The sequence below is a fragment of the Apium graveolens genome, chromosome 7 (assembly GCF_009905375.1).
Source record: "Apium graveolens cultivar Ventura chromosome 7, ASM990537v1, whole genome shotgun sequence".
NCBI classification, from domain to species: domain Eukaryota; kingdom Viridiplantae; phylum Streptophyta; class Magnoliopsida; order Apiales; family Apiaceae; genus Apium; species Apium graveolens.
The window spans coordinates 116,269,707-116,296,619 of record NC_133653.1 but is presented as its reverse complement, the minus strand read 5'-3'; the positions used below and the strand labels follow the sequence as shown (position 1 = coordinate 116,296,619).

The window sequence follows — 26,913 nt, the reverse complement described above, 5'->3', positions numbered from 1 at the left end:
AGAATGTGCAACAGGTGCCTGATATGTCATAATATTCTCAAGTCTCATCACTGGTGCTTTCTGTTAGATACTGCTTCCTGATAATAACCTAGCATCCAGTTTGGCTTTGTCCCTCGTAACAATGCCATTGTCATCCAGTTTTGACTTCTGGTTATCCTTGTACCAATTATATAATTGTCATTTGGTTTGGACACCAGCTTCCCTACAATCTTCTTGCTGACTGATTGAGTTCATCCTGCTTTGCAGTCACCCAATCAATCCGGATCTATCAGAGCTTCTGTAACTTACTCAGTTTCTTCTTCAGATAAAAAACTAGAGAAATAATCATTCACACTCAGTAGCCCTACTAATCATTACTCCACCATCTAGATCACTTAAGAACTATACTCTTAGAATAATACTGATATCAAACCCTTTGTCTCAGTAGATATGTTCTTTAGTGTCCTCTAATTTTCAATGTGGTGTAGTGTCTGACTAGTTGATCCTTCTTTTGCTCCCCTTAAGCTGTTGCTGGGATTTCCTGAAAATCCTTACCCTTGCTGACTGGCTTCATTGAAGTAATGAGTTGTGTTATACACTGTCATTCCACTGCTTGGATATGAATCATCAATACCATTAATTTCTCCTTTAACAGCTTGGAGCATAGAGTTGTAGAACTGTGCACTTAGACTATCTATCACCTTCTGTTGATCAACCACACGTGCCCTATAGGTTGTAAACTACACTGAGTAGCCATGAAGAATATCCTTATAAGTCTTAGCTGTAAATGCTAAGAACTTCAAACAACTGAAAAAATTTCATCATTTGCTTCTGTAAAATATTTTCTACAAACACTTTGATGTTGTCCAGTGTTTGCTTCTGTTGGCCATTAACTCATTAGTGGTCTTCATGTATACATCCTAATCAAGGCTTGATCTTACTTGTTACAAACTGTATTGAATGCTCCATCCCTTTGGTATTTAGAAAGTCTTGATTAGCTTGACATTGTCCTTGTTGCTTTAATCAAGTTCTGGTTCTTCATTTGTACCACTCCATTATGACATGGAGCTCCTAGTGCTGAATATGTCTCAGAATATTCTTGATGCTACAGATATTCATCAGAACTGCTTCTTGAATTCAGTCCCATTATCTGACCATAAGATCATTTCTGTTATAGTTGCTTCCAGCTTGATCTTCCGATATGATCAATCACCATCTGCGATGTCTTGTCTTGAGAATGCACAAATAACAACATTATGTTAAGAGTAGTCATCAATCATCACTAAAGTATATCTTCACTTTGATGTGATGTTGTCTTTGACTCCTCTTTCTAACATGCCTCACATTTATCATCCTTCTGAATTCCAGATGAGGCAGTCCTCTCACTAATCCTTTTTCACAAAAGAGTTCCTTGAGTTGGTGTTCAAGAGTGAGAGCTTCTAATGTCATAACTAAACTTTAATTAGATGAAGCTTTATAGTAGAAACCATTGAATTCACCAACCTTGAGATTCTAGTCTAGCCACAAGCATATCCCTTCCTTACTCTTAACAAGAGCAAGATTCTCAACCTTCCTGCTTCAGATGAGACACTAATTATTCGTTGAATTGACATTTTGCCTTTGATGCAGAACTGTCTAATAAGAGGATTTGTGCCTTGATTCTTCAGCAAGAAAGATGCTTCAATTGTTATCAGTGATAGCAATTGTTGAATCCATGATGACATCCCTTTTTTCATAGCTTTGTCCCGTAATGAAAACCTTTGCTATCATCTCCAAAGATTATTGACAGAATAGATTTTGTTAACCACATTTGATTGTGAGGCTCTTTTTTTGATCATATGCCTTGAGTATAGATTACCAAGAATACATATGAATCAATTAACCTGTTATGTCCTGCATTCAAAAATGGATTAACAGTTCTTGGTACCCAACTTATCAATTTGGGTCCAGATGGATTAGAGATTTTACTATAAACAGAGATAACAACAGCTGCAACCTTATCATTCTAATACTTATCTTTGACTGACCATTTTATCCATTTTGATACCCTTGACAAAATTGTCTCTAGGCTAGGAGAAAAATGATTCCAACCTTACATAAGGAGGACTAGCTGTCTTTTCCCTAATGTAATTCTAAACATGCTTTTTCTACAATCAATGCAAGTACTAGGAGATGCATCCATGGAAAAAAAAAGAGCAAACATTATATTTAGAATACATGGCATTCATTCAGAAACATTACACATAAGAATTAAGCAATATAGGCATGATATGGAACAAACAAAATTAACAAGTAAATCACTAATTCTATCTAGTCCAATCCTGTTGAAGAATCATATAGCTATCTCAATCCAATTATAAACTAATACATCTTAAGAAATAATTCAGATCAAATGAATAAATCACAATGTATTAGGATGCATAAAATAAGCATTAACAAAGGTCTTAAGTGCTGGAAAACATATATCTCAATAAAGTAATTAATCATGTTCAACAAATATTCAAACATATATTTAAGATCATCTAAAGTACCATGCACAAGTTAAACATCCATCCTAGTTACCAGAAAAATAATCTAGTGAACTAGTTCAACATTATCTATGTGTGATGCTATCATGCTTGTGCGAGTGTTAAACATTTAAACACAAAGATCTTATCATGCATTGAATATTGAGAGCAAAATATTATAGTGGTTAAAGAAATTGAAACCTGAGATATGTGAGTTAGACCATATTCAGAGATTGTTGTGAAAGCAAGATATTCATTATTCTCGTCATCTGATCCATCCCTACTCTTTCCCATGCACTATAAGTTTTGAGTGGCTGCTTCCCTAAGAAAACATTCCACCTTTATCTCAACTCTTCAACTGGATCCCTACTCATCCTTGTTTGTCAAGCTTCTTGTTCTGTTGTAGCAAAACCCCTGATAGTTACTTGACACATATTGCTTGTCATACATGTAGCTATCAAATCTTGTTTATGTCCCATTCCTAGTCTTGTAATCACCCCTTGAACTGAATATGTAAGAATCTCTGCTTCAGAATATATAGGCTTGATCCTTGGTTATAGCTTATGTACTCCTTATGAATTTGATGCGACTAAACTTCCCTAACAAGTGAGCCACTGCCCTGACGTCCAGTCCCTCAAGTACTTCTACCTGAGCTAACTCTGATTCAACTATCAGTAACTTTTACATTCTGTCCCGAGGTTCCAACTTTACTGCATGTAACTGAAATATTTGTATTTCCCCACAATTCTTTCTGACCTCCACAATTCCTGCCTTTCTGATCTCTGTGATTCCCAGATATATCTAGCATTGGTACAAACCACTGTGTGACTGTATAATCTAGAATCATTAGAGTTGTCTTAAAATCTCCGAGAAAATATGTACCTATAGAAATTTCATTCCTTTCATGCGTCTGAAAACCCAGTGGTATCCTATGGAGTAAGCATTTGAGGAAGTTCCACAATTTTTGTCTGTAGGTCTTGAAATCATTTTCATTGGAATAAGAAAACCATTATCTTCAAAATCCATGTTCGGGAATTTTCCATTTAAATAACACATGGTCTTCGTTTTCTTCGAGAGATTAAAATTATCTTTAAAAGCCCGGGGGAATCTTGAGTCTACCAATCCTTGAGTACCCTTAATTTAATATTTAAGAAAAATTTAAATTTCCAATTTTTTTTAAATTTCTTAGAAAATAAATTAATCAAAAATAAATATTTAGAAAAAATTTATTTTTCAAGAATTCTGAAATTTCTTAAAAATTAAATAAAATGTAAATTAATATTTAAGAAAAATTTAGATATAAGAATTTTAAAATTTCTAAAAAAATAAATAAATCAGAAAAAAGAAAAAAATGGAACTTCAAAATTATTAAGTAGCAACTGGCGATTTATTCAGCTTAGCCTGCGACTACTTTTAATTTAACGTCGCAGGTTAGAACTTAACAAAACAAACACTGTATTCTAACCTGGGACTCGAGATTAGAGTTCCAACTTGCGACCTGGAAATATATAAACACAACATGTGACTTTATTTCTTTTGTTTCACCAAGTCAGGTTAAACAGATGGGTATCGCGCGGCTTGTATCAAATAAAGTTGAAGCTGCCAAATTCACTTGAAAAGCTTCTTTGTACTTCTTTTATTAGTACAACTGTTTCGTTTGTATTCTGAGTTATCTCCGCGCGTGCACTACATTCACGTACAAATTAATCTGTTGATCTGCTTTTTCCCTGTAGGCGCTAACTCAGGCGTATGCATGCATCTTAAATCCAACAAAATTGGCTGCCAAATTGTATTAGAAAAACTGGAAACTGGCAGCCTTTTTACAGATTGCAGGAAGAAAAATGGCAGCTAAATAATCCTAAAACCGGCGGCTAAAAATACACCCGATGGATGAAAATAAAAATAAATTTAAATTAAAAACTTGTATTTACTAAAATATAAATATTAAATTAATTTAGTTAAATTTATAAAATAAATATATTTAAATTAAGTTCATATAATAAACTTATTAAAATTAAATTTATAAAATAAATTTTCTAAATCAAATTTATAAAATAATTTTATGTAAATGAAAAATTAATAAAATTAATTATTTCAGGATCCTGATTTGTGTATCAATCAGTAAGCTCTGATACCAATTGTTAGGTCCCGAATTATCGTAGAAGGGGGGTCGAATACGATAATCACTCAATTAAAAAATTCTTTCGAATCTTTTGCGAATATAAAAAATAGTGTTCGGTTATTGGTTTCGTGTTCTTGAGGTGAATAGTGATTGAGAATATAAAACGAGGAACACAAGATATTCAGGAAAATATCTATTCGTATATAAATCCGCGAGGGGTATTGTTACACTCCGGTAAATAAATTAACCGGCTAGAATCTAAGAACAACAAAGTTCCTAGCTTCTACAAAGATCAACAAATTAAATCCTAAACAATGATCTAGCTTTTGTTTGTCTAATGATTTAATTATCGGGTAACATTTATAATGCCCCTATAAATATACAAGAGTTAAATCGGGCATTATAACGTTACTCCGGTGAGAAGAATAACTGATATGGATTTGTGTGTATATCTCCTCTGTATCTCTTTGCTGCAAATCTTCAGCTCTTATCTTCAGCTCTTTTGGGAGAGAAGAAGATGAACATAACTCTTTCAATTGCTGAATCCTTCTGCTGCTGTAGTGTAGACTTATATTCAATTTAAATGTGTGGCTGAAATTGAACCACGCAAATTAATTGATTGTATCAACAAAGATGTGGCTGAGGAGTGAGGGTATGCTAACCTGCGACCAGAGGGAGTATAACCTGCGACTAACAAAAACTAACCGGCTACTAGTTAATTATGTACCAACCTGCGACTAGTTAATTTGGTTGCATGATTACAACCTCCGACTAGTATATTCTTAGTTCCCCTTTGTTTTCTTTTGATTATTCAACTTGCGACCAACAACTTTGTTGCTTGTTGTTATTTTATTTTCTATTTTCTATTTTCTTTTTCTTGTTTTTCTTTTTCCTTTCTTTTCTTGTTTTCTTTTTCTTTTTCTCTTTTTTTTTGTTTTACTATTCTATTTCTTTTCTCCTTTTTTTTATTTCTTTTTATTTAAGTTTAAATTGTATCTAAATTAATTTATAAAATAAACATAAATATAACTTATATAAATAAACTAATTTAAATTTATAAAATAAACCTATTTAAAGTTTATAAAATAAATTATTTTAAGTTTATTTAATAAATTATATTAAAGTCCATTAAATAAATTTATTTAATTTAATAATTAAACTTTGAACTAGGCCACTCCCTCTAGGTGTACCCCTGCGCACCTCTTCTCGTACTTTAACAGATAAACGTTCAATCCAAGTATGTTCCTTAACTTAACAATTCTTCTACAAATAATACCCAGATTCCTTTCACGAGCTGTTGACGCCTAGTGCAACTAGTCTCGTTCATAGACGACTAACTCCGATTCAGGTCTTCATATTATGGTCTTGATTACATTGTTAAGCTTGCAACAACTTTATCGCTTCAGACACTGACTGTCAATAAACAATTATACTTTCACTGGAATCCTTTCTGGTACTTTAGATAACGTCTTCATTGCTACTACAATCTTGAATCCCACTGTTCTTCACCGACGCTTGAACATATAAATGAACTCCTGTCAGCGAGTATAACTTCAAGACTGCAGTTGTCTTCTTTAGCTTCTGCCTATACCATGTCTTCAATTCTTCAGATTCCTATACTTCGAACACTGTCTATCTTCAATAAATGCCAATACACTGAAATTTTCTGGTAGCACTTATACACTGAATCTTCAACATTTCTTAAACCTTTAAAGTCTTTAACCTTTATTCTTCACTGAGGCATGAACATATTAATGAGCTTCTTTCAGTGACCTGTAAATAGACTTCAAGCTTTCTTCTAATCTTTTAATTCTTTATATTTGCCTTGTCTTCATTTCTTCAGATTTCTTGTGTAGTCGTAGTATTATTAACCTGTCATGTTCTAGTGTTGTTCTCATGTTGAGTTATCACATAACCGTTTATACAACTAGGCAGTCTCACCAACAGGGGTGGTGAGAAGGAGCAAAAGACAACGTACGGAGAAATCCTATGGGCCTGACTTTATGACCTATATGCTCGAGGAAGGTGACCCGAAAACCTATAAGAAAGCAGTTACCTCACCTGATGGCCCCATGTGGAAAAAGGCTATTAAAAATGAAGTTGATTCAATTCTGCTGAATCATACTTAGGAATTAGTTGATTTTCCAAACGGTTGTAAACCGTATAGCAACAAGTGGGTTTTCAAGAAGAAGTTGAAAACTGATGGTATTTTCGACAAGTACAAGAAAAGACTTGTAATTAAAGGACACAAGAAACATAAAGGTCTTGACTACTTTGACATATATTCTCCAGTCTCAAGAATAACGTCTATAAGGTTGATGTTTTTTATCGCTGTAATGTGAAATTTAGCAGTATATCAAATGGATGTGAAAATAGATTTCCTAATTGGAAATATAGATGAGGAAATCTATATGGAACAACCTGAAGGGTTCGTTATCCCTGGATAAAAAAGGAAAGTCTGTAGACCAGTGAAGTCACTTTATGGCTTGAAACAAGAGCCTATGAAATGGCATGAGAAATTTGATGAGGTCATGCTGGCCAATGGCTTCAAGATCAATGAATGTGATAGTTGTGCCTATTACAAAGATAATGAAAGCAGTTATGTCAAGGACAATGATAATGGTTATGTCATGATGACATTTTATGTAGTGTTAGTGTTTATGCCTTAGAGACAACACTATGATGTTTTATATAATTTATTAATTCTTAATTTACTGCGATATAAATGTTAGATTAATAAATGTCCTTGAAATATGATATGCAATTCTATATCTCTAAGTACGTGACTTAAAAATGAGATTATAAGAATATTATCAATATTCCTAAAGGTCCCTAGTCGAGTATTATTATTAAGGGACAATAATAATGCATTAAGACTGGTGTGTTTGTTGATTGATGATCGCATCTCATTGATCATACATATGATGATACTAAAGTCAAAAACACAGGCAGATGTATATGTACATGGTGCTGGACAAACCCAATGTGAGATTCTACATGTCTGTTGTGTCATAAGTAATTCTCACAGTGATAATGATGTAATGGTCCTTAGACCTGAAGTCATTATATTTCTATACGAGAATTAGTATACATTGATTCCATTAAAAGCTGTCCTTGACTGGGTAATGATAAAAATGGACATTGGGTATATTATGAATCATATGAGAAATATGAATGATCTAGATGAGATTTAACCCTCCTATTTTAGGAGTGATATTATGGGCCTCTTGTGTGAGCTAGACTATGAAATGCGTGGCCACGCTCAAATGCTGATTTGATATGACAGTTTACTCATTGATCAAGGAAACTTGGATTAAACTATGATGAGGATGACACATTACATGCCTCTAGTTTAATTTATAATATTTGGTTAAAGGGATTATATTACATTGTACATTATTCACGAAAGTTTAATCGATCACCGATTCAATTATTATTACTTGGGTAACAATGATGTATTACTAGATGTCACTCATTGTTTACGATTTTAAATTAGATTTAAAATTCGCTGCCAACGTAATAATAACCTATAGGGTCACACACTAAGAATGTTTGAAGGATTATTTAATTTAAATTAGATTTAAATTATATTAAAGTAAGTCGAATTATTTATAATATTAATTAAGCATGACTTAATTAATTATATAAATATTGATATTCAAATTTACTAATATTAATTATGAAATTCATTTGTCAAATAATTAAGCGTGACTTAATTATTATACAAATAGGAATTTCAAATTAATAATAACTCCTAATTAGTTAAGAGTTATAATTCTTATTATACTCTTTATATAATATCTCTTGTGTGGCTGATTTTGTATGCAAGACTTTTACTAAAACTCTAGCCACCAAGGGAGAAGATGGAAAGAGCAAGAAGAAACGAGTTTGTTCTAGTACAGATTCAATCCTTGCGTTCAAGCATTTGTGTGGATATCGATAGAGCGTAGATCGCGAGAGCGGGATGCGTGGTGATTGTACAAGCTTTGGATCTTCATTAGTCAACCAATTTGTAAAGCTTCTTAAGGTAAACGATCTGATCTACGAATTAAATATCTATTTTTCGCATGGATCCTGTGGTGGGTTTCGAAAATTCTGATTTTTCACGTGTTTAATTACTGTTTCCGTTGCGTTTATGTGCTCGAAACCCTTCAATGGCATCAGAGCTACTTACAAAAAGTGTTTAATTCATTTATCTGTATACTGGTTTTATGATGATAACATGTATACAATATTCCATGACTGTTATGTATGCGATTTTATATGTTTTACATGTTGTTATATTTATATATACGTATGTATGTATATGTTTTGAATATATGATATTCATGAGAGTTGTATAATCATATGATGATTATATAATCTGTATATATATTGATACATACATTTTTTGTGTTAGTTCTTATTATATGGATCGTATTTGATATGATTCTGAATCGGATACAGCGGATTTGCTGAAATCTGGCTTTGGTGTCCGATTGATCTGTACGGCGTTTGACGTCGTTAAGACCCTGTAATTAGCGATTTAATGTTTTCAGAATTTGATTCTGATTTTTCTGATTTTTTCCATATTTTCTTTTTATGATTAGAAAATGATGGGTATGATATGTTAAGATCATATAATGTGTTTTAACATGTTATTATGTGTTAATTGAGCATGGTGGATGGTTATGGCTTATGACCTTAGGTTAATGGTTTTGGTTTTTTAAATATGGCTTGCATGTCGTTTAATCTTGTAATTTTTAAATTTTGAATGTAACTCGAGTTCTTCTTGTAAGTTCATTAGATAAGTTTTTGTATTTCATTCTTGTAATGTACATGAAGACATGAAGATTTGAAGATCATGGGTAATCCCACATGGAGGCCATCCAAGGAAGCAATACAAGAAAGAAGACATGTCATAGTTAGCTTATATTTATTTTTCACCTTAGATTGACCTAGAACTTTATCATTAGCTTGATGAAGATCACATTGGATAAAGCCATAACCAACCATGTTTATTTATTACACTTTTCATATATATGCGCATATGATGAATGTATGTGCAGAGTAGTTTAGAAAGATGCATGCTTAATTAGATTAAGGATGTATGTATTTGATATGACACTCATGCCATGCTTGCTTGTTAGATATATTTGTGATGCCATGACTAATCTGATGTGTTTAGTTTTAGAACTTAATATCAGGACTTATCAGGACTTACTGGAAATCAGGATTTATTGAAGACAGGAAGATATCAGAACTTAAGTTATCAGAACTTGTGATATCAGAACTTAAGGAAGGATATGCTTCAGAAGTAAAGTACGGCTGGTTTCTAGGAGGGGATCTGGACTAAAATGAAGGAAGATATACTTAGGAGTTGGACGACTAGAAGACTTGTAAAAAGATAATATCTGATTGATATTTTTTAGGAAGAGATATATTTCATATCAATTAGAAGATATCTTGTAAATGTGTACTATATAAACACAGCTTAGGGTTTACACTAAATGTGTTATCATTCACGAGAAGATTATTCTTTGTAACCCTAGCAGCTCTTAGTGATATTGTTCATTACTGAGAGAGTAGTTTAACCTACTTTGTAACAGAGCTTATTATATTGAATAAACTTGATTACTGTTACATACTTGTGTTCTAAATCGATTTGATTATATAAACACTATATTCAACCCCCTTCTATAGTGTTGTGACCTAACAAGTGGTATCACAGCATCTCTGTTGATATACAAACAGTGAGATCCAGTTTACAATCATGTCTGACGAAACACAAACTCCACCTAAGCCCACCAAAACTCAAGATACTCAAAATAATCAAATCCACAGTCGATATGAAAGTATTAGGGTTCCCATACTGAGAGCATCTAAGTATCCTATATGGAAGGTAAAGATGGCTATGTTTCTAGAAGCCACAGATCCAGAATACCTTGATAGAATTAATGATGGACCATATAAGCTTACCAAGCTTTCTGTTGCAGTTGCTGATCAACCAGTAAAGACCATACCAAAGGAGAAAGGTGATTAAACACCTAAAGACATCTCATCTATTGCCAAGGATGTAAGGGTAAGGCATGTACTTCATAGTGCAATTGACAATGTCATGTCAAACAGGGTAATTGGATGCAAGACTATAAAAAGGAAATATGGGATGCTTTGGAAATAAGATGCCAGGAAACTGAATCCATAAAAAAGAACAGGAAGACAATACTCACACAGGAGTATGTGCACTTTGACTCAAAATCTGATGAGTTACTAACCGATTTATATGACAGATTTGCCAAACTATTGAATGATCTGTCACTAGTGTACAAGGAATATGATCTTGAAGATTCAAATCTAAAATTCCTTTTAGCTCTTCCTGAAAATTGGGATTTGAAGTCTACTACCATAAGAGACAACTATGACCTTGCTGAAACTACTCTTGATGAAATTTATCGTATGCTAAACACTCATGAACTTGAGATGGATCAAAGGAGCAAAAGGCATGGAAGAAAGTCAAAGACAGTTGCACTTAAAGCTGAGGATGAATCTCCTAAAGTGGTTATCTCAAAGAGGGGCAAATGAAAGGCTCTCATCATACAGTCTGATTCAGAGTCATCATATTCTGATGATGATGATTCATAATCTGAAAATTTATCTGAAGTGGATGTTGATGCAGAGAGGATGCAACTGTGTGCTCTTATGGTGAAGGGTATCACAAAGATAGCCTAAAAGAAATTCAGAAAGGGTAAGAAGTTTTCAAGGAAAAGTGGAAGTTCTGAAAAGAAAGGGTTCAGAAAGACTGAAGGCAAAGGAGGAAAGTCTGACAGAGGAGACAACTCAAATGTCAAATGCTACAATTATGGTGAAAGAGGCCACATCTCTCCTGACTGCAAGAAAGGAAAATGTGATAAAGGACAGACACTTATCACGAATAAGAAAAACTGGGCAGACACTTCAGATTCTAAAGAAGAGGTGAACTATGCTTTGATGGCAAATGCTGATAGTAGTTCTGGAACTGCTGAATTGAAGGTACCTCATTCAACTCTTGCTTTTCATACTGATGATATTTCTGAGCTAAAATTATATTTTAAACCATGTTCATTAGTTTTAGAGATCAGACTTTAGAAAATGAAAGATTAAAATCTGAAAGTCTTGCTCTTAGAAACATAAATGACTACTTAGAAAAAGAGTTAGTTATTTTTCATCAAACTCAAAAAGAAAGAGATGAGGCTTTGTATGTTAAAGATGAACTGCTAAAACTGAATAAATCTCTTAAATCTGAACTAGAAAAGGAAAAGGAGATAATCAAAACTTGGACTAACTCTGGAAGAACAACTCAGAAAATCTTAGAAAATGGAAATTGGAAAGAAGGTCTAGGTTACCTAGATGATAAAAAAGAAAAGGAAACTATGTCATCTAAACCAAACTTTACCAAGAAAGCTGAAAAGCCTAAAGTTAATCCTGTCAAGTTTGTGTCAAATTCTGACAAGTCAAAATCTGAAAAGATGAAAGACTCTAAAACAGATGTCAAAGAAAAGTCAACTTCTTACAAATTAAAACATGATAAACCAACTGTGGTAAATGTTGGCTTAATGACAAAGAAGCAACTTAAGTATAAGCTGAAAGAGATTAGAAAAGTGAGCAAGGTAAAGGAAGCTAGGAAAAATAGGAATGGAAAGGAAGGTGTGAATAAAAGCAATAATTATATGCCTGTTCCGAATGATCCTAGAAAGAAATGCTATAATTGTGGAAACTCTAACCATCTTGCTTCTTTTTGCAGGAAAAATAAAGATATAAACTCTTTACCTCTTAGATCAGGAGTTAAGAGTCGGCCCGTTAGGTTTAAACCACAAAATCCTTGTTTTCATTGTGGTAGTTTATGGAATTCTATTTATACTTTTAAGGAATATCATAGTTTGTACTATGATTATTATCAAATAAAACCTTCTTTAAAGAAAGTTATTGTAATTCCTTCTAGTGTAAATTCTGATACAAAGTCTGATATAATGTCTGATAAAAAGCATGTTAGCATAAACTCTGAAACTAAATCCACTGCAAATGCTAACAAACTTAAAGAGGCCAAAGGATCCAAGCAAGTCTTGGTCCTTAAAACTAACCAGTAGTGGTCTTTATGATTGCAGGGCAACAGGAAAAACATCCTGGTTCTGGATAGTGGATGTTCAGGACATATGACTGGAAATAAAGCCCTGCTATCAGACTTTGTGGAGAAAGCTGGCCCAGGAGTTTCTTATGGAGATGGCAACATGGGAAAGACTCTGGGATATGGAAATATCAACCTTGGGAATGTCATAATTGAAACAACAGCTCTTTTCTCAGGACTTAAACACAATCTGCTATGTGTGAGTCAAATCTGTGACAAAGGTTATTATGTGGATTTCTTTGAAGAACGCTGTGAAGTTGTAAGTAATTCTACATGCAAAGTGGTTCTGAAAGGTTACAGATATGGTAATATATATGAAGCCAGACTTTTAACAAATTCTGATGGTTCTGCAATCTGTCTATTAAGCAGAGCATCAATTGAAGAAAGCTGGAATTGGCACAAGAGACTATCTCATTTAAATTTCAACAACATAAATGAGCAAGTAAAGAAAGATCTTGTGAGAGGACGACCAAAATCAGTATTTGCTCCTGATGGTCTTTGTGACTCATGTCAAAAGGAAAAACAACGAAAATCTTCATTCAAGAGAAAAATTGAATCCTCAATTCTTGATCTTTATCACTTACTGCATGTTGTTCTATTTGGTCCAGTAAATGTCATGTCCATTGCAAAGAAGAAATATGCTATGGTTATAGTGGATGAGTGTAACACCCCCTTCTTAAAATAGAAAGGAGATATTACTAAAATCCAAAAACCTGCCAACAGAGCGCTAACATATTTCCTAAATAAAAATTAAATAGTCTAAAGATCTCCAAAGTAATAAATTAAATCTCCGAACATTTCAAACCAATAATATAAATTCCAAAATCTCTAATAAATAATTAAGTCTAAATAATAATAGAAATCTAAAATCCTAAGAACGAGATAAAGGGAAGCTCTCCAACACATAGTCCCAGATCCCCCTAAGCACCTGCCAGAAAAAAAATACGGCATGAGCCAAACGCCCAGTACGGATTTGGAATACAATTTATAAAAAAGAAAATCAGAAATTATTATTTCACAGTTTATAATAAAAATAATAATTTTAAAACAAGCATGGCTGAAACAACGAGGGGTTATGATATTTCATACCGAGATCAGAACAGATACAAATACACACATCATAGGGTACCTAATGCGTGCAACAGAATGGATAACGTGTACGACATATACAACGTCACCATAAATCAAATCATAAATCAAAATCTGGGTGCTCCCACGGATCCTGAATAAATATCAAATATGCAAAAGCTCCTCCCAAGAGCTAACAGAAGGATACGCCGTGACCAATCACACTATCACGGAAGTGTTATGTCACTGGTGTCGTAATGACATGGTTGTAGTACCCCCTACAGCTGGTTAACTCGGTATACCCTATATCTCTAAGGGTTCAAATAAAAATATTCTCGAAAATTTAAAATCACCTGAGATAATTAATTTAAATTTCCAAAACTGAGGGTGTCATAGATAAATTTTGAAAACCGCATAAACAGATATTTAAAATTTTCCAATCGATTTTAAAACAATTTTCGGAAGTCAGAAAAAGTCAAATCAAATATTGAATGAGCAGGATACAGAAAAACTGAACGAATCAAATATTTCTAAATGTTAAGAGGAGTAGCGCTGAATAAAAAGGGGACATAATCCGTACCTTGAATTTCGCAACTAAAATACTAACAAAATTCATAAAGATCCGCTAACTCCCTGACCCGCGATCTAAATAGAAAATTTATAATTTATTAGCATACATTCACTTATAATTTATTCTTTTTATTTACTTAGATATTTACTCATAAATTGTCAAGCACATCTACGACCTATAAGCAACCCGCTAGCCTTGAACAATAATATATACAAAATAGTGCTATCCGTACGCCCTGACTTTGTTATATCATATGCTAGTTAACATGCCTGACCACCAATTTATTATAATAATAATATAGATATTATTGCAAGGACATTGAAGCTTTAATAACTTGAATTTAACAATTAAAATCAAACTAATATACTTAGCAGATAACACATCACTAGTCATTAGTTACCATAACTTAAAAAAATACTAACATATTACAAATCATTTAACATGGATTATATTAAAAATCATTTAACATAGATTATATTACAAATCATTTAAAATAGATTATGGTGATCCAAATACATACTTGAGAATAATATAACAAACTGGGTTGTAAACATTATGAAAACTCTAAGTGCCAGTCATTAATTATATATAATATAAATATGAGACCTATTTAAATAGAGCATAGTAGCATAATTCGTATATTCATATTTGACCACAATAATAATAGCAAAAAAAATTAAATATCCACAACACATGTAATAACGTATTAAAAATTATTATAAAATAATAGATATCAAAATTAAAACTATAGGACTCGGTGATAGAACATATGAATATAGCTTCACTACCCTAACATAAATTAAACTAAGTGATTGTACAGCCTAAGAAGGGAACCGAAGATATGTATTGTTAAGAACAAAATCAAAACTTTAATTCTTTACTCTAACAGACAAAAGCATGAGATCGTTTGAATATTAAATTATTTATACTCAAAATTAGAGTAAGGACAATAAGAATACCCTTTTGTGCTACCGTATGAATGACAGAGTTTCTCCCACTAGTTATCTCCCCTGTGTTCTTCTGTTTATATGCTGGCCGCGCTTTCTCTGATTCTTATTCTAGGGTTTTTTTTGCTCTTTTCTTTCTACTCGCGGACATGAATAATGCTCGTGTCTTGGTATATATATTGCAAAAGCTATCCTCTAACTATTAGAATTAGAATTTTAATAATTAATTGCACATTATTATCCCTCCTTTATCTTTTCTAATTTAATCAATATATTTAATAACTTATTCTTATTCAAAATTTAATTCAAAACTTATTATTAATTTTGTTATTATTACTATTATTTTATTATTATTATTATTATTATTATTATTATTATTATTATTATTATTATTATTATATAAAATATAAAATTCACGTATATTACATATTTACCCCCTTAAAAAGGATTCGGTCTCCGGAATCAAACAAAACTAAATACTCGTACCTTAATCAAATAAATGCGGATATTTCTCACAAATAGACTCTTTTAATTCCCAAGTAGCCTCTCTCTCCGAATGATTTTTCCATAAGACTTTCACAAAAGAAATGGTGTTCTTCCTCAAAACTCGCTCCTCTCGAGCTAAGATAGCCTCGGCTTCTTCCTCACAAGAAAGATCCTCTCTAATCTTATGTAACGGATAATGTAATACGTGTAATAGTTGATATTTACAGTCCCTCAAAACAGACACATGAAACACATTATGCATATAAGATAGTTGTGGCGGCAACGTAACTCTATAAGATACTTCCCCAACTTTCTCCATAACATCAAAAGGTCCAACATATCTCGGAGTAAGTTTTCCCTTCATACCAAAACGCTTCACACCCTTATAAGGCGACACCTTCAAGAACACATGTTCACCTGGCTCAAATCCACCAAACTTTTGGTGTTGATCGAGCTTCCTTCAAACTTTCCTTAACTTTCTCTACCTTATCATTAGTGATTCTAACCAACTCCGGCCCTTCAATGACTCTCTCACCAACCTCATCCCAACTAGATGGTGACCTACACCTCCTACCATACAAAGCTTCAAATGGTGGCATATCAATACTCGCGTGCCAACTATTATTGTACGCAAACTCCACCAAATACAAATATTTATCCCAATCACCTGTCCACTCCAACGCACAAGCCCTCAACATATCATCCAATGTCCGAATCGTTCGCTCTGACTGTCCATCGGTCTGCGGATGATAAGCTGTACTAAAATTAAGCCTCGTACCCCAAGTTTGCTGGAATCCTTTCCAAAAACGTGATGTAAATCTCGTATCCCTGTCAGACACTATCGACACAGGAACACCATGAAGTCTAACAATATCTCGCCGAAAAATCTCTACCAACTCATGAACAAGAGTAGTCTCTCTAATAGGTAAGAAGTGAGTGGACTTAGTAAGTCTATCAACCACCACCCATTGTTAGGGCGAAAATACGCGCTAATATTCACGCAAGTATATGCGTTCACAAGTAGTATAAGATATAAATCATATTCATTCCCACATAGACTGGTTTAGGTTAAGTTCAATTTATGCACCTATGCAACAATGTATGGTTATCGCTCAATGCTAAGACAAATAACAAATTGGGTTTTTATTAAACTAAGAGATTATACTAAATAACATGAACTAAGAGAATTGAGGTTGAATTACTATATATGACAAACATGGGATTCTAACTTCATTAAATAGCCTTTTCGTTCTTAACCTTAGCATGTAATGGTGATGACACTAATTAGATAACACGAAACTAGTAAACGCCAACTTTCATTGTACGAATACCCTACTACCAAACATCCACAAAAGTGATAGAAGTTGAATAGGCACCAATTATATTGAGACCCTATATGTCTATAGAATTTGACAACATAATGGTTTAAGCACAAGTTATCTATCATGATTACACAGGGCAAGTAAAATGGTTAAAATTACCTACGAATCATGCATAACAAATACATGAACCTATGCTAGCATGGCAAGTTCTAGACCTCTATATTCACTGTCGCTTTAATAGAGATTAACATGCTATCTTATATGTTAGCTACACATATAAGATGAATAAGCACAACCAATACTAGGATATCATACAATCACCACACACCAAGATATCAAAATAATTAACTATTGAAATCCATAAGTAAATCCGCTAGAATCCCATGACAACGATTAGTTCATAATCGAACTCATCGTCACCATGGGTTCCAATGAAAACATGATATAAAACAAGATCTTATTAAATTGAATAATAATTAAAGTATGAATAAATGAGATCTAGGTTCAACAAGAACGAAAACGAGCATCCAAAGTTACAACTAATTCAAAGAATCACAAGTTGAAAACAAGATCTTCTTTTTCAAAGTTGTTTTGTGCTTCTAGGTCTTCTCCTTGGTATCCCAATCTTCTCAGATGATGAAAACCCTTTTTTTAAGTATATATAAGCCCATATTGGACCTGGACCCTTAAAATCGTCAAATTCCACTAAAAAAAGGCTTTTTCAGCGAAGTCAACCGCGCATCAGCGCGCGGCCGTGCGACACACCAGGCGGGGCGCCTCCACCAGCGGGCGGGCGCCTCCTCCAGCAGGCGGGCGCCTGAAGCCTGTCTACTACTTGAAAATGGCCTTGGCTTCCAAATCTGATCACTTTTTATCATATTTTCTTTAAAAGCTCCTTTCTTTATATAACTAATACCTGAAATACAATAACACAAAAACACATCAAAATACCAACAACTTGAGTCCAAAACACCAATTTAAACTTGTAATGAAGCGTTCCATGTGGATATAAAATCCCACAAACCAACTCACAAACTGGAAACGTGCATGTGTGGAATGCTTAACAGATATCTCTCGATACTAGATCAATAAACATAACTTATCTATCATCGAAAAAATCAAAAGTTTATAAACAGAATAGATAATAAACGCATTATGACTCACAACACCTCCTTTATACTAGAGTTATACAAGGATTCACACTATTATTGAACACATAACAAAGATGCTTATTTGACCGTGCAATGAATGAGGTCCCAAAAGACTTATGTAATAATACCCATGTAGCGAGCGTTAGGATAGCGGATCCTAGAATATAAAAGCCTTATGTCACTAGGCACAAAGTCCCCTAGAACTTAATAACTCGAGTATTAAAGAGCTCACTCTTGATCAATTATGCATAAACACATACTTTTTTTCTTTCTATTTTTTTCTTTTTCTTCTTTTTTCCCTTTTTTCAATAATTTCTGAATGAGTGCGTTTCACTCCATCTCATTCAACCCTAGACTACTCATAAAAATATGAGTCGGCTACTAGCCATTTGACGCCTAGACTTACAACAACTAGCAATGAAATCCAAGTTTTTCTCCAGATAAAAAATAAGTATTTTTACGTCATTACGAGAATATCACAAATTCTAAATATAACCAAGTGATTAAATCTCAACAACAAACAAGTATGATCATGATCTAGATCAAAAGCAACCCTATAAGACTTTGTGAAAATATTTATTTTTGGCTTGCAAATCAATTCATTAGTACTTAAACATCCCTCTATTCGTCATCACCACACTCAAATCAACATCAACTTATCAAATATCATAGTTCATCTTAAGGGATCATGCTAAATATGCATGCAAATGCAACTATATGAAATCACATAAAAACAAACAAATATGTCCTAAATGAACAATTATACAAAAATATGAATGAACTACAACTAAACATGCAATATGAATCTATATGAATCTGTATGGACACACACACTACTAATCCTTACATTATCACCCCCAAACTTAAAATTTTCAATGTCCTCATTGAAGGTAATAATAAGGATTTTAGGCATACCTAGTTAGCGGGAGAGTCACCCTCGTCGGGTGGAGGATCAGGTGGCCAATCAACATCGCCAGTAGTGTCTCGGACAACAGTACCGAAAGTGTGTGTCAAATCTTTAGTAAAATATCGGTAGATGACATATATGGCCTCCATACGCCTAGTCAATATTCTATACTATGCATCACGAACACCAGTCCTATCAACTACCTGTTGCACATGAGAAGAACCCTTTGTAGGCACGGGAATATCCGTCCAACCACTCTCTTCATCATCAAAAATATATCCCAACCCCTTATCATGGGGTGCACCTAAGAATGAATAACTCAAGTGATCTTGCTTTCAGTTGAGCTCAAGTGTGGGAGCTTCTTGAATAAATGGTTCAAAACGCTCCTGAGAAATTTTCAGCTCTGCTAACCCAAGAGAATCGAATGGCATATCCAACTTCCTCATCCATGAAGGTGCATTCAAAACCTGCAGTTCTCTGCTCCTTCCTTTTCATCAATAACTGATTTCCCCATTAAGGATCTCTCTAAGGTCTCTGACTTTGGCAATTGCTCAAGCTCTGAATTTACTACAGAGTCAACCCACTGTACTTTAAAGCACTCCTCTTTAGCTGTGGGTAACTTTATTTCCTTGAACACATTAAAAGTGACCTTTTGATCGTAAACCTTCATTGAAAGCTCTCCTTTTTGCACATCGATCATAGTTCGGCCTGTAGCCAAGAATGATATTCCCAAGGTAATGGGAATCTTCTTATCTTTCTCGAAATCAAGAATTACAAAGTCAGCAGGAAAGATGAGTTTATCCACCTTGACCAAGACATCCTCCACTATACCTCGTGGATAAGTGATGAAACGGTCAGCTAGTTGCAATGACATGTATGTTGGTTTCGGTTCAGGTAGACCAAGCTTCTTGAAGATAGATAAGGGCATCAGATTGATGCTAGCTCCTAAATCACATAAACACTTGTCGAATGACAAGTTTCCGATGGTGCAAAGAATAATGAAGCTTCCAGGATCTTTAAGCTTCGGAGGCAACTTCTGTTGCAGCACATCACTGCATTCCTCCGTTAGAGCAACGGTCTCTAAGTCACCGAGCTTCACTTTCCGAGAGAGAATACCTTTCATAAATCTCGCGTAGCTAGGCATCTGTTCAAAAGCTTCAGCGAAAGGTATGTTGATATGAAGTTTCTTGAACACCTCCAAAAACTTCTCAAACTGCTTATCCAGCTTTTTCTTCTATAGCCTCTTAGGAAAAGGAGATGGAGGATAGATCGGTTTCTCCCCTGTATTACCCTCAGGAGGAGTGTGTTCCATAGTAGTCTTCCTTGGTTCCACCTCTGCTTCCTTCTGCACTTCTTCTTCAGCCACAACTGCATTTTCTGAAACTTGAGATTTTTCAGGATCTTCGTCTTGCTGAAATTTAGGGCTTGCGACCTTTCCAGACCTCGAGGTGATGGCGTTCACCTGTTCTTCAACTTCCCTCTTGCCTGGATTGGCTTTTGTATCACTAGGAAGCGTCCCTGGTGGTCGATTCAATAAGGCATTAGCAATTTTCCCTATTTGGTTCTCCAGAGTCTTGATAGAAATAACCTGGCTTTGGCATATAAGAGCCTAGTTTTTGCACATAAGCCTCAACTCCTCCAATTCAATTTTTTCATTCGAAGATAGACCTGCATCATGAGTTTGTTGTTGGAGTTGGAGTTGTTGTCTTGTTGCAAATTGTTGGTGAAAAGCAGGAGAATTAAATTGCTTGTTTCCCAATTCCTGGAATGGTTGTAGCATCGTATTCTGATTGTTGCTCCAACTGACGTTAGGATGATTCCAGTTGTCAGGATGATAAGTGGTAGGAACTGGTTGCTGCGATCTCTGAAAGTTGCTCACAAACTGAGCTGAGTCACTAGATATAGTGCATTGCTCTGTCACATGCGGACCTGCACACAACTCACAAACACTAATTATCTGCTTAACACCATAATTAGCCAGATAATCGATCTTCATAGACAACACCTTTAGTTGAGCAGTGATAGCCGTAGCTGTATCCACTTCAAGAACTCCTGCTACCTTGCCCTGTGGACATCTCTGGGTTGGATACTGATATTCATTAGCATCCATCAGTTCAATTAGATCATAAGCTTCCTCATTGCTCTTTGCCCATAATGCTCCACCTGATGCTGTGTCGAGCATGGGTCTCGACCGTGCTCCTAACTCTTTATAGAAGCAAGTGATGATCATCCAATCAGGCATTCCATGATGAGGGCACTTCCTAAGAATCTCCTTGTAGCACTCCTAAGCTTCACACAAAGGTTCTCTCGTTTGTTGCGCAAATTGAGTAAGAGCATTCCTCATTGCAGCTGTCTTCGCCATAAGGAAGAATTTAGTAAGAAATTTCTGAGTAAGATCCTCCCAAGTAGTAATTGAATCAGCTGGTAGAGAGTGTAACCAGATCTTAGCCATGTCCCTCAGAGAGAATGGAAACAGTCTCAGCTTCACAGCATCTTCAGAAACACCGTTGAACTTGAAGGTGTCGCAGATCTCAATGAAATCCCTAATGTGCATATTGGGATCTTCCGTTGGAGAACCCCCAAACTGGACTGAATTCTGCACCCATTGAATTATGACAGGCTTGATCTCAAAGGTATTCGCTATGATAGCTGGCCTGACAATACAATGTCATTGATCTTGAGTTGAGAAAAATCCATCAAGGCTTTCGTTCGTGCTGCTGGATCTGCCATTGTAATGAGTACCTGAAACACAAACAAATAAATCATGAAAGTAAAAGAATCCGAGTCATGTGAACTTTAACGACCACCGATGACAAGCACATAAACTAAAAATTAACACCGAGTCCTCGGCAGCGGCACCAAAAACTTGTTAGGGCGAAAACACGCGCTAATATTCACGCAAGTATACGCATTCGTAAGTAGTATAAGATATAAATAAGATTCGTTCCCACAGAGACTGGTTTAGGTTAAGTTCAATTTATGCACCTATGCAACAATTTATGGTTATCGCTGAATGCCAAGACAAATAACAAATTGGGTATTTATTAAACTAAGAGATTATACTAAATAATATTAAGTAAGAGAATTGAGGTTGAATTACTATATATTACAAACATGGGATTCTAACTACATTAAATACTTCATTCAATAGCCTTTTCGTTCTTAACCTTTGCATGTAATGGTGATGACACTAATCAGATAACACGAAACTAATAAACGCCAACTTTCATTGTACGAATACCCTACTACCAAACATCCACAAAAGAGATAGAAGTTGAATATGCACCAATTATATTGAGACCCTATATGTCTATAGAATTTGACAACATAACGGTTTAAGCGTAAGTTATCTATCATGATTACACAGGGCAAGTAAGATGGTTAAAATTACCTACGAATCATGCATAACAAATACATGAACCTATGCTAGCATAACAAGTTCTAAACCTCTATATTCAGTCACTTTAATAGAGATTAACACGCTAACTTATATGTTAGCTACGCACATAAGACGAATAAGACAACCAATACTAGGATATCATACAATCACCACACACCAAGATATCAAAACAATTAACTATTGAAATCCATAAGTAAATCCGCTAGAATCCCATGACAATGATTAGTTCATAATCAAACTCATCGTCACCATGGGTTCCATCCAATGAAAGCATGGTATAAAACAAGATCTTATTAAACTGAATAATAATTAAAGTACGAATAAACGAGATCTAGGTTTAACAAGAACGAAAACGAGCATCCAAAGTTACAACTAATTCAAAGAGTCACAAGTTGAAAACAAGATCTTCTTTTTCAGAGTTGTTTTGTGCTTCTAGGTCTTCTCCTTGGTGTCCCAATCTTCCCGGATGATGAAAATCTTTTTTTTAAGTATATATAAGCCCATATTGGACCTGGACCCTTAAAATCGTCAAATTCCACTCAAAAAATGCTTCTTCAGCAAAATCAGCAAAGTCAGCCGCGCATCAGCGCGTGGCCGCACGGCATACCAGGCGGGCGCCTCCACCAGCGGGCGGGCGCCTCCTCCAGCAGGCGGGCGCCTAAAGCCTGTCTGGAAAAATTCTGATGAATCTTGTTTTGGCCATAACTTGAGTTCTACTCGTCAGAATTAGGCAATTCAACTGCCCACGCGAAGCTAACGAGATTCTCTACAACTTGACAATGGCCTTGGATTACAAATCTGGTCACTTTTTATCATATTTCCTTTAAAAGCTCCTTTCTTCATATAACTGATACCTGAAATGCAATAACAAAAAAATACATCAAAATACCAATAACTTGAGTCCAAAACACCAATTTAAAACTTGTAATGAAGCGTTCCAAGTGGATATAAAATCCACTTATCACCCATATGACATCATTCTTCCTGAAGGTTCTCGGCAAATGAGTCATGAAATCTATAGTAATGTTTTCCCACTTCCAATCTGGAATATCTAGCTGCTGCAATAGTCCACTAGGCCTCTGATTATCTATCTTCACCTGTTGACATGTAAGATATTTCCCCATAAATTCTTCTATATCTCCTTTCATTCCACTCCACCAAAAGTGCTTCTTCAAATCCCTATACATCTTAGTGGAACCTGGGTGAATAGAGAATGAAGAACTATGAGCCTCCTTCAAAATTTTCTCACGAATCGTCAGGTCTGCGAGCATGCACAATTTTACAAATGTGTTTGCTTTCGACCTACCATCTCAGATCTAATAGCTTCCAAACCCGTATCATTCTTCTGGGCTTCCTTAACCTTTGAAACAAGATTTGGTTCCACTTTTAAATTTGCAATGCTACCATTTGATCCTCTAACATAGAACTCAACACCCAAGCGCTCCAAATCTGAAATAAGGTGCGGCTGAGTAATGAGAGATGCAACACTCCCTAAGTTCTTCCTACTAAGAGCGTCTGCCACTACATTCGCCTTCCCTGGATGGTACTGAATATTTGCATCATAATCCTTAAGAAGTTCAAGCCACCTTCGCTGCATCATATTAATCTCTTTCTAAATAAAGATGTATTTGAGACTCTTGTGATCAGTAAAGATGTCACAAGTCTCTCCATAAAGATAATTTCTCCAGATCTTCAAAGCAAATACCACAGCCGCTAACTCCAAGTCATGGGTAGGATAGTTCACCTCATAAGGTTTAAGTTGCCTAGGGGCGTAAGAAATCACTTTCCCATGCTACATAAGAACACATCCCAATTCTCTCTTAGAAGCATCACTATGAACCTGAAAACCTCCACTCCCTGATGGCAACACAAGTATTGGAGCTAACACCAACCTTTTCTTCAAATCTTGAAAGCTCTTCTCATGATCATCATTCCACTCGAACTTAATTCCCTTCCTCGTTAGCTGAGTGAATGGAAAAGTTATGGAAGAGAAGTCTTCCACAAAATGCCTGTAGTAACCTGCCAAACCCAAGAAACTCATCACCTCCGTCACATTGCTAGGTCTGGGTCAATTAGTAATAGCCTCGACTTTCGCAGGATTCAACTCAATGCCCCTACCAGACACAATATGCCCCACGAATGCCACTTCCTCAACCAGAATTCACACTTGGAAAATTTCGCAAACAACTTCTTCTCCCTCAAAATTTCAAGTACAGTACGTAAATGCTCCTCATGCTCCTCTCTGCTCCTAGAGTATATCAAGATATCATCGATGAAGACCACCACGAATTTATCCACATAATCATGAAAGACCCGATTCATCAAATCCATAAATACCGCTGGTGCATTCGTCAACCCAAAGGACATCACGAGAAACTCATAATGACCATAACGAGTGCGAAATGCAGTCTTCGGAATATCTTCCTCCCTAACTCGTAACAGATGGTAACCAGATCTCAAATCTATCTTCGAGAAGTACTTTTCCCCTTGTTACTGATCAAACAGGTCATCAATGCGTGGGAGAGGATACATGTTTCTGATAGTCACCTTATTCAACTCCCTGTAGTCAATGCACAATCTCATGGAACCATCCTTCTTCTTCACAAATAACACAGGAGCACCCGATGGAGACACACTTGGCCTGATAAATCCCCTAACCAACAACTCCTACAGTTGCTCCTTCAATTCCTGTAATTCAAGTAGTGCCATCCGGTAAGGCGCCTTAGAAATAGGTTCAGCACCTGGAACTAGTTCAATAGTAAACTCCACCTCTCTATGTGGTGGCAAACCTGGTAGCTCATCGGGGAACACAACTTCATACTCCCTCACAACTGGATAATCCTTGATGCGAGGTTCATCCTTCGATGTATCCTTCACGAAAGCAAGGTAGCCATCACAACCCTTAGACAACAATTTACTCACCTTTAGAGCAAAAATTAACTTAACATCCCCCTTCGGCTGAGACCCCTGGTATACAAATTCTGGTTTATCTGTATCCTCAAAGATCACCCTTTTTCCTTGACAATCAATTGTGGCACGATGTTCACTCAACCAATCCATGCCCAAGATAATATCAAAGTCATGCATCTCCATCGAAAGCAAGTTAACCTTATAATTTCTATCTTCAACAACTATCAGACACTCTGGATATATATTAGATATAATAAAAGAATTCCCCATCGGGGTAGCAATAGACATATGAGGATATAATAATGAAGGTGCAACGCCAAGATGATGAACAAACAATAAAGACATAACGAAATAGGTTAAACGAGTATCAAATAACACATATGCATCACGTCTACCAATAAGAAGTGTTCCTGAAATGGTACCTGAATTAACTGCTGCCTGATTTGCAGTCAATGTAAATACTCTGGTTGTAGAATTCTGTTGACTGCCACTACCACCGCCAGCTCATCCTCCACCAGTGTTGCGCGACACTGTACAATCCTTTGCCCTATGGGACATGCTACCACATAAGAAACAAGCCCCAGTCTGTCTGTAATAAGCTCTACCTGGATGATGTCTACCACATGTAGCACAAGGAGCCACCGGAATCATATTAGGGTTCCCCCCTATACTGAGTAACGGATCTGCCCCTGCTGACGATTCTGCCAGTGCCTAGGTTACTTCTGTCACTGAAACTGCTGATTCTGATTCTGACCAACATACTGATTCCGGCCGTGGAATGACTGACCACCCCTATTATGATTCTGTCCGCGCCACTGTCCCTGCTGACCACTCTGACCTCCTTACCACTGTCTACCATGTATAAAACCCTGATCATCCCTATCCCTCTTATTACGTGTTAGACCTAGAAGTCCTGAAATCTATGCGCTCGTTCTCAACGTCCTTTGCTGCATCATCCACCTTTGCCACATTATCAAATTTAAAAGAAATTATGGAACCCCACAGATAAGACTTCAACCCCCATTTAAATTTATCAGCCTGCTGTGCAGTAGTCCCTGTAAATCCAGCCAACCTTATAAACCTCGCCATATAATCAGTAATGCTCTCATCATGGTGCTGCACAATAGAATAAACTCCCTCAAATAAGCCACCCTATCAGCATTAGAGAAGTACTGCTCATAGAATACCTCCTTGAATCCCTGCCATTCCAAATTGTAACACCCCCAGATCCGGGGTCGGGGATCCGGGTCGTCACGGTCTTTCTTTCCACAATATCACTTCACTTAATTAATAATAATAACCTTATGCTGTGACCCCACACTAACACACACCACAATCCGTTATAGTCTCAGAGATGAAATTTAAATAAGTACAAGTCTTTGAATCCACAATTTAAAAGTTAT

The 26,913-nt window shown here is 35.5% G+C and overlaps 1 protein-coding gene and 1 non-coding gene across 2 annotated transcripts; one reads left to right on the top strand and one right to left on the bottom strand.

Annotated features, from left to right (window-relative positions):
* Positions 1–15,821: 15,821 nt before the first annotated feature.
* LOC141673986 (uncharacterized) lies at positions 15,822–26,369 on the bottom strand. Its single transcript, XM_074480712.1, has 6 exons — positions 26,298–26,369; positions 25,342–25,948; positions 23,907–24,049; positions 23,636–23,832; positions 16,306–16,738; positions 15,822–16,217 (listed from the first exon to the last, which is right to left on the bottom strand). The coding sequence occupies exons 1-6, from the start codon at positions 26,367–26,369 to the stop codon at positions 15,822–15,824; spliced, it is 1,848 nt and encodes a 615-aa protein (XP_074336813.1).
* On the top strand, positions 21,441–21,547 carry LOC141676275 (small nucleolar RNA R71). Its single transcript, XR_012556873.1, has one exon. It is a non-coding gene; the product is annotated as a small nucleolar RNA R71 (small nucleolar RNA).
* Positions 26,370–26,913: the final 544 nt, after the last annotated feature.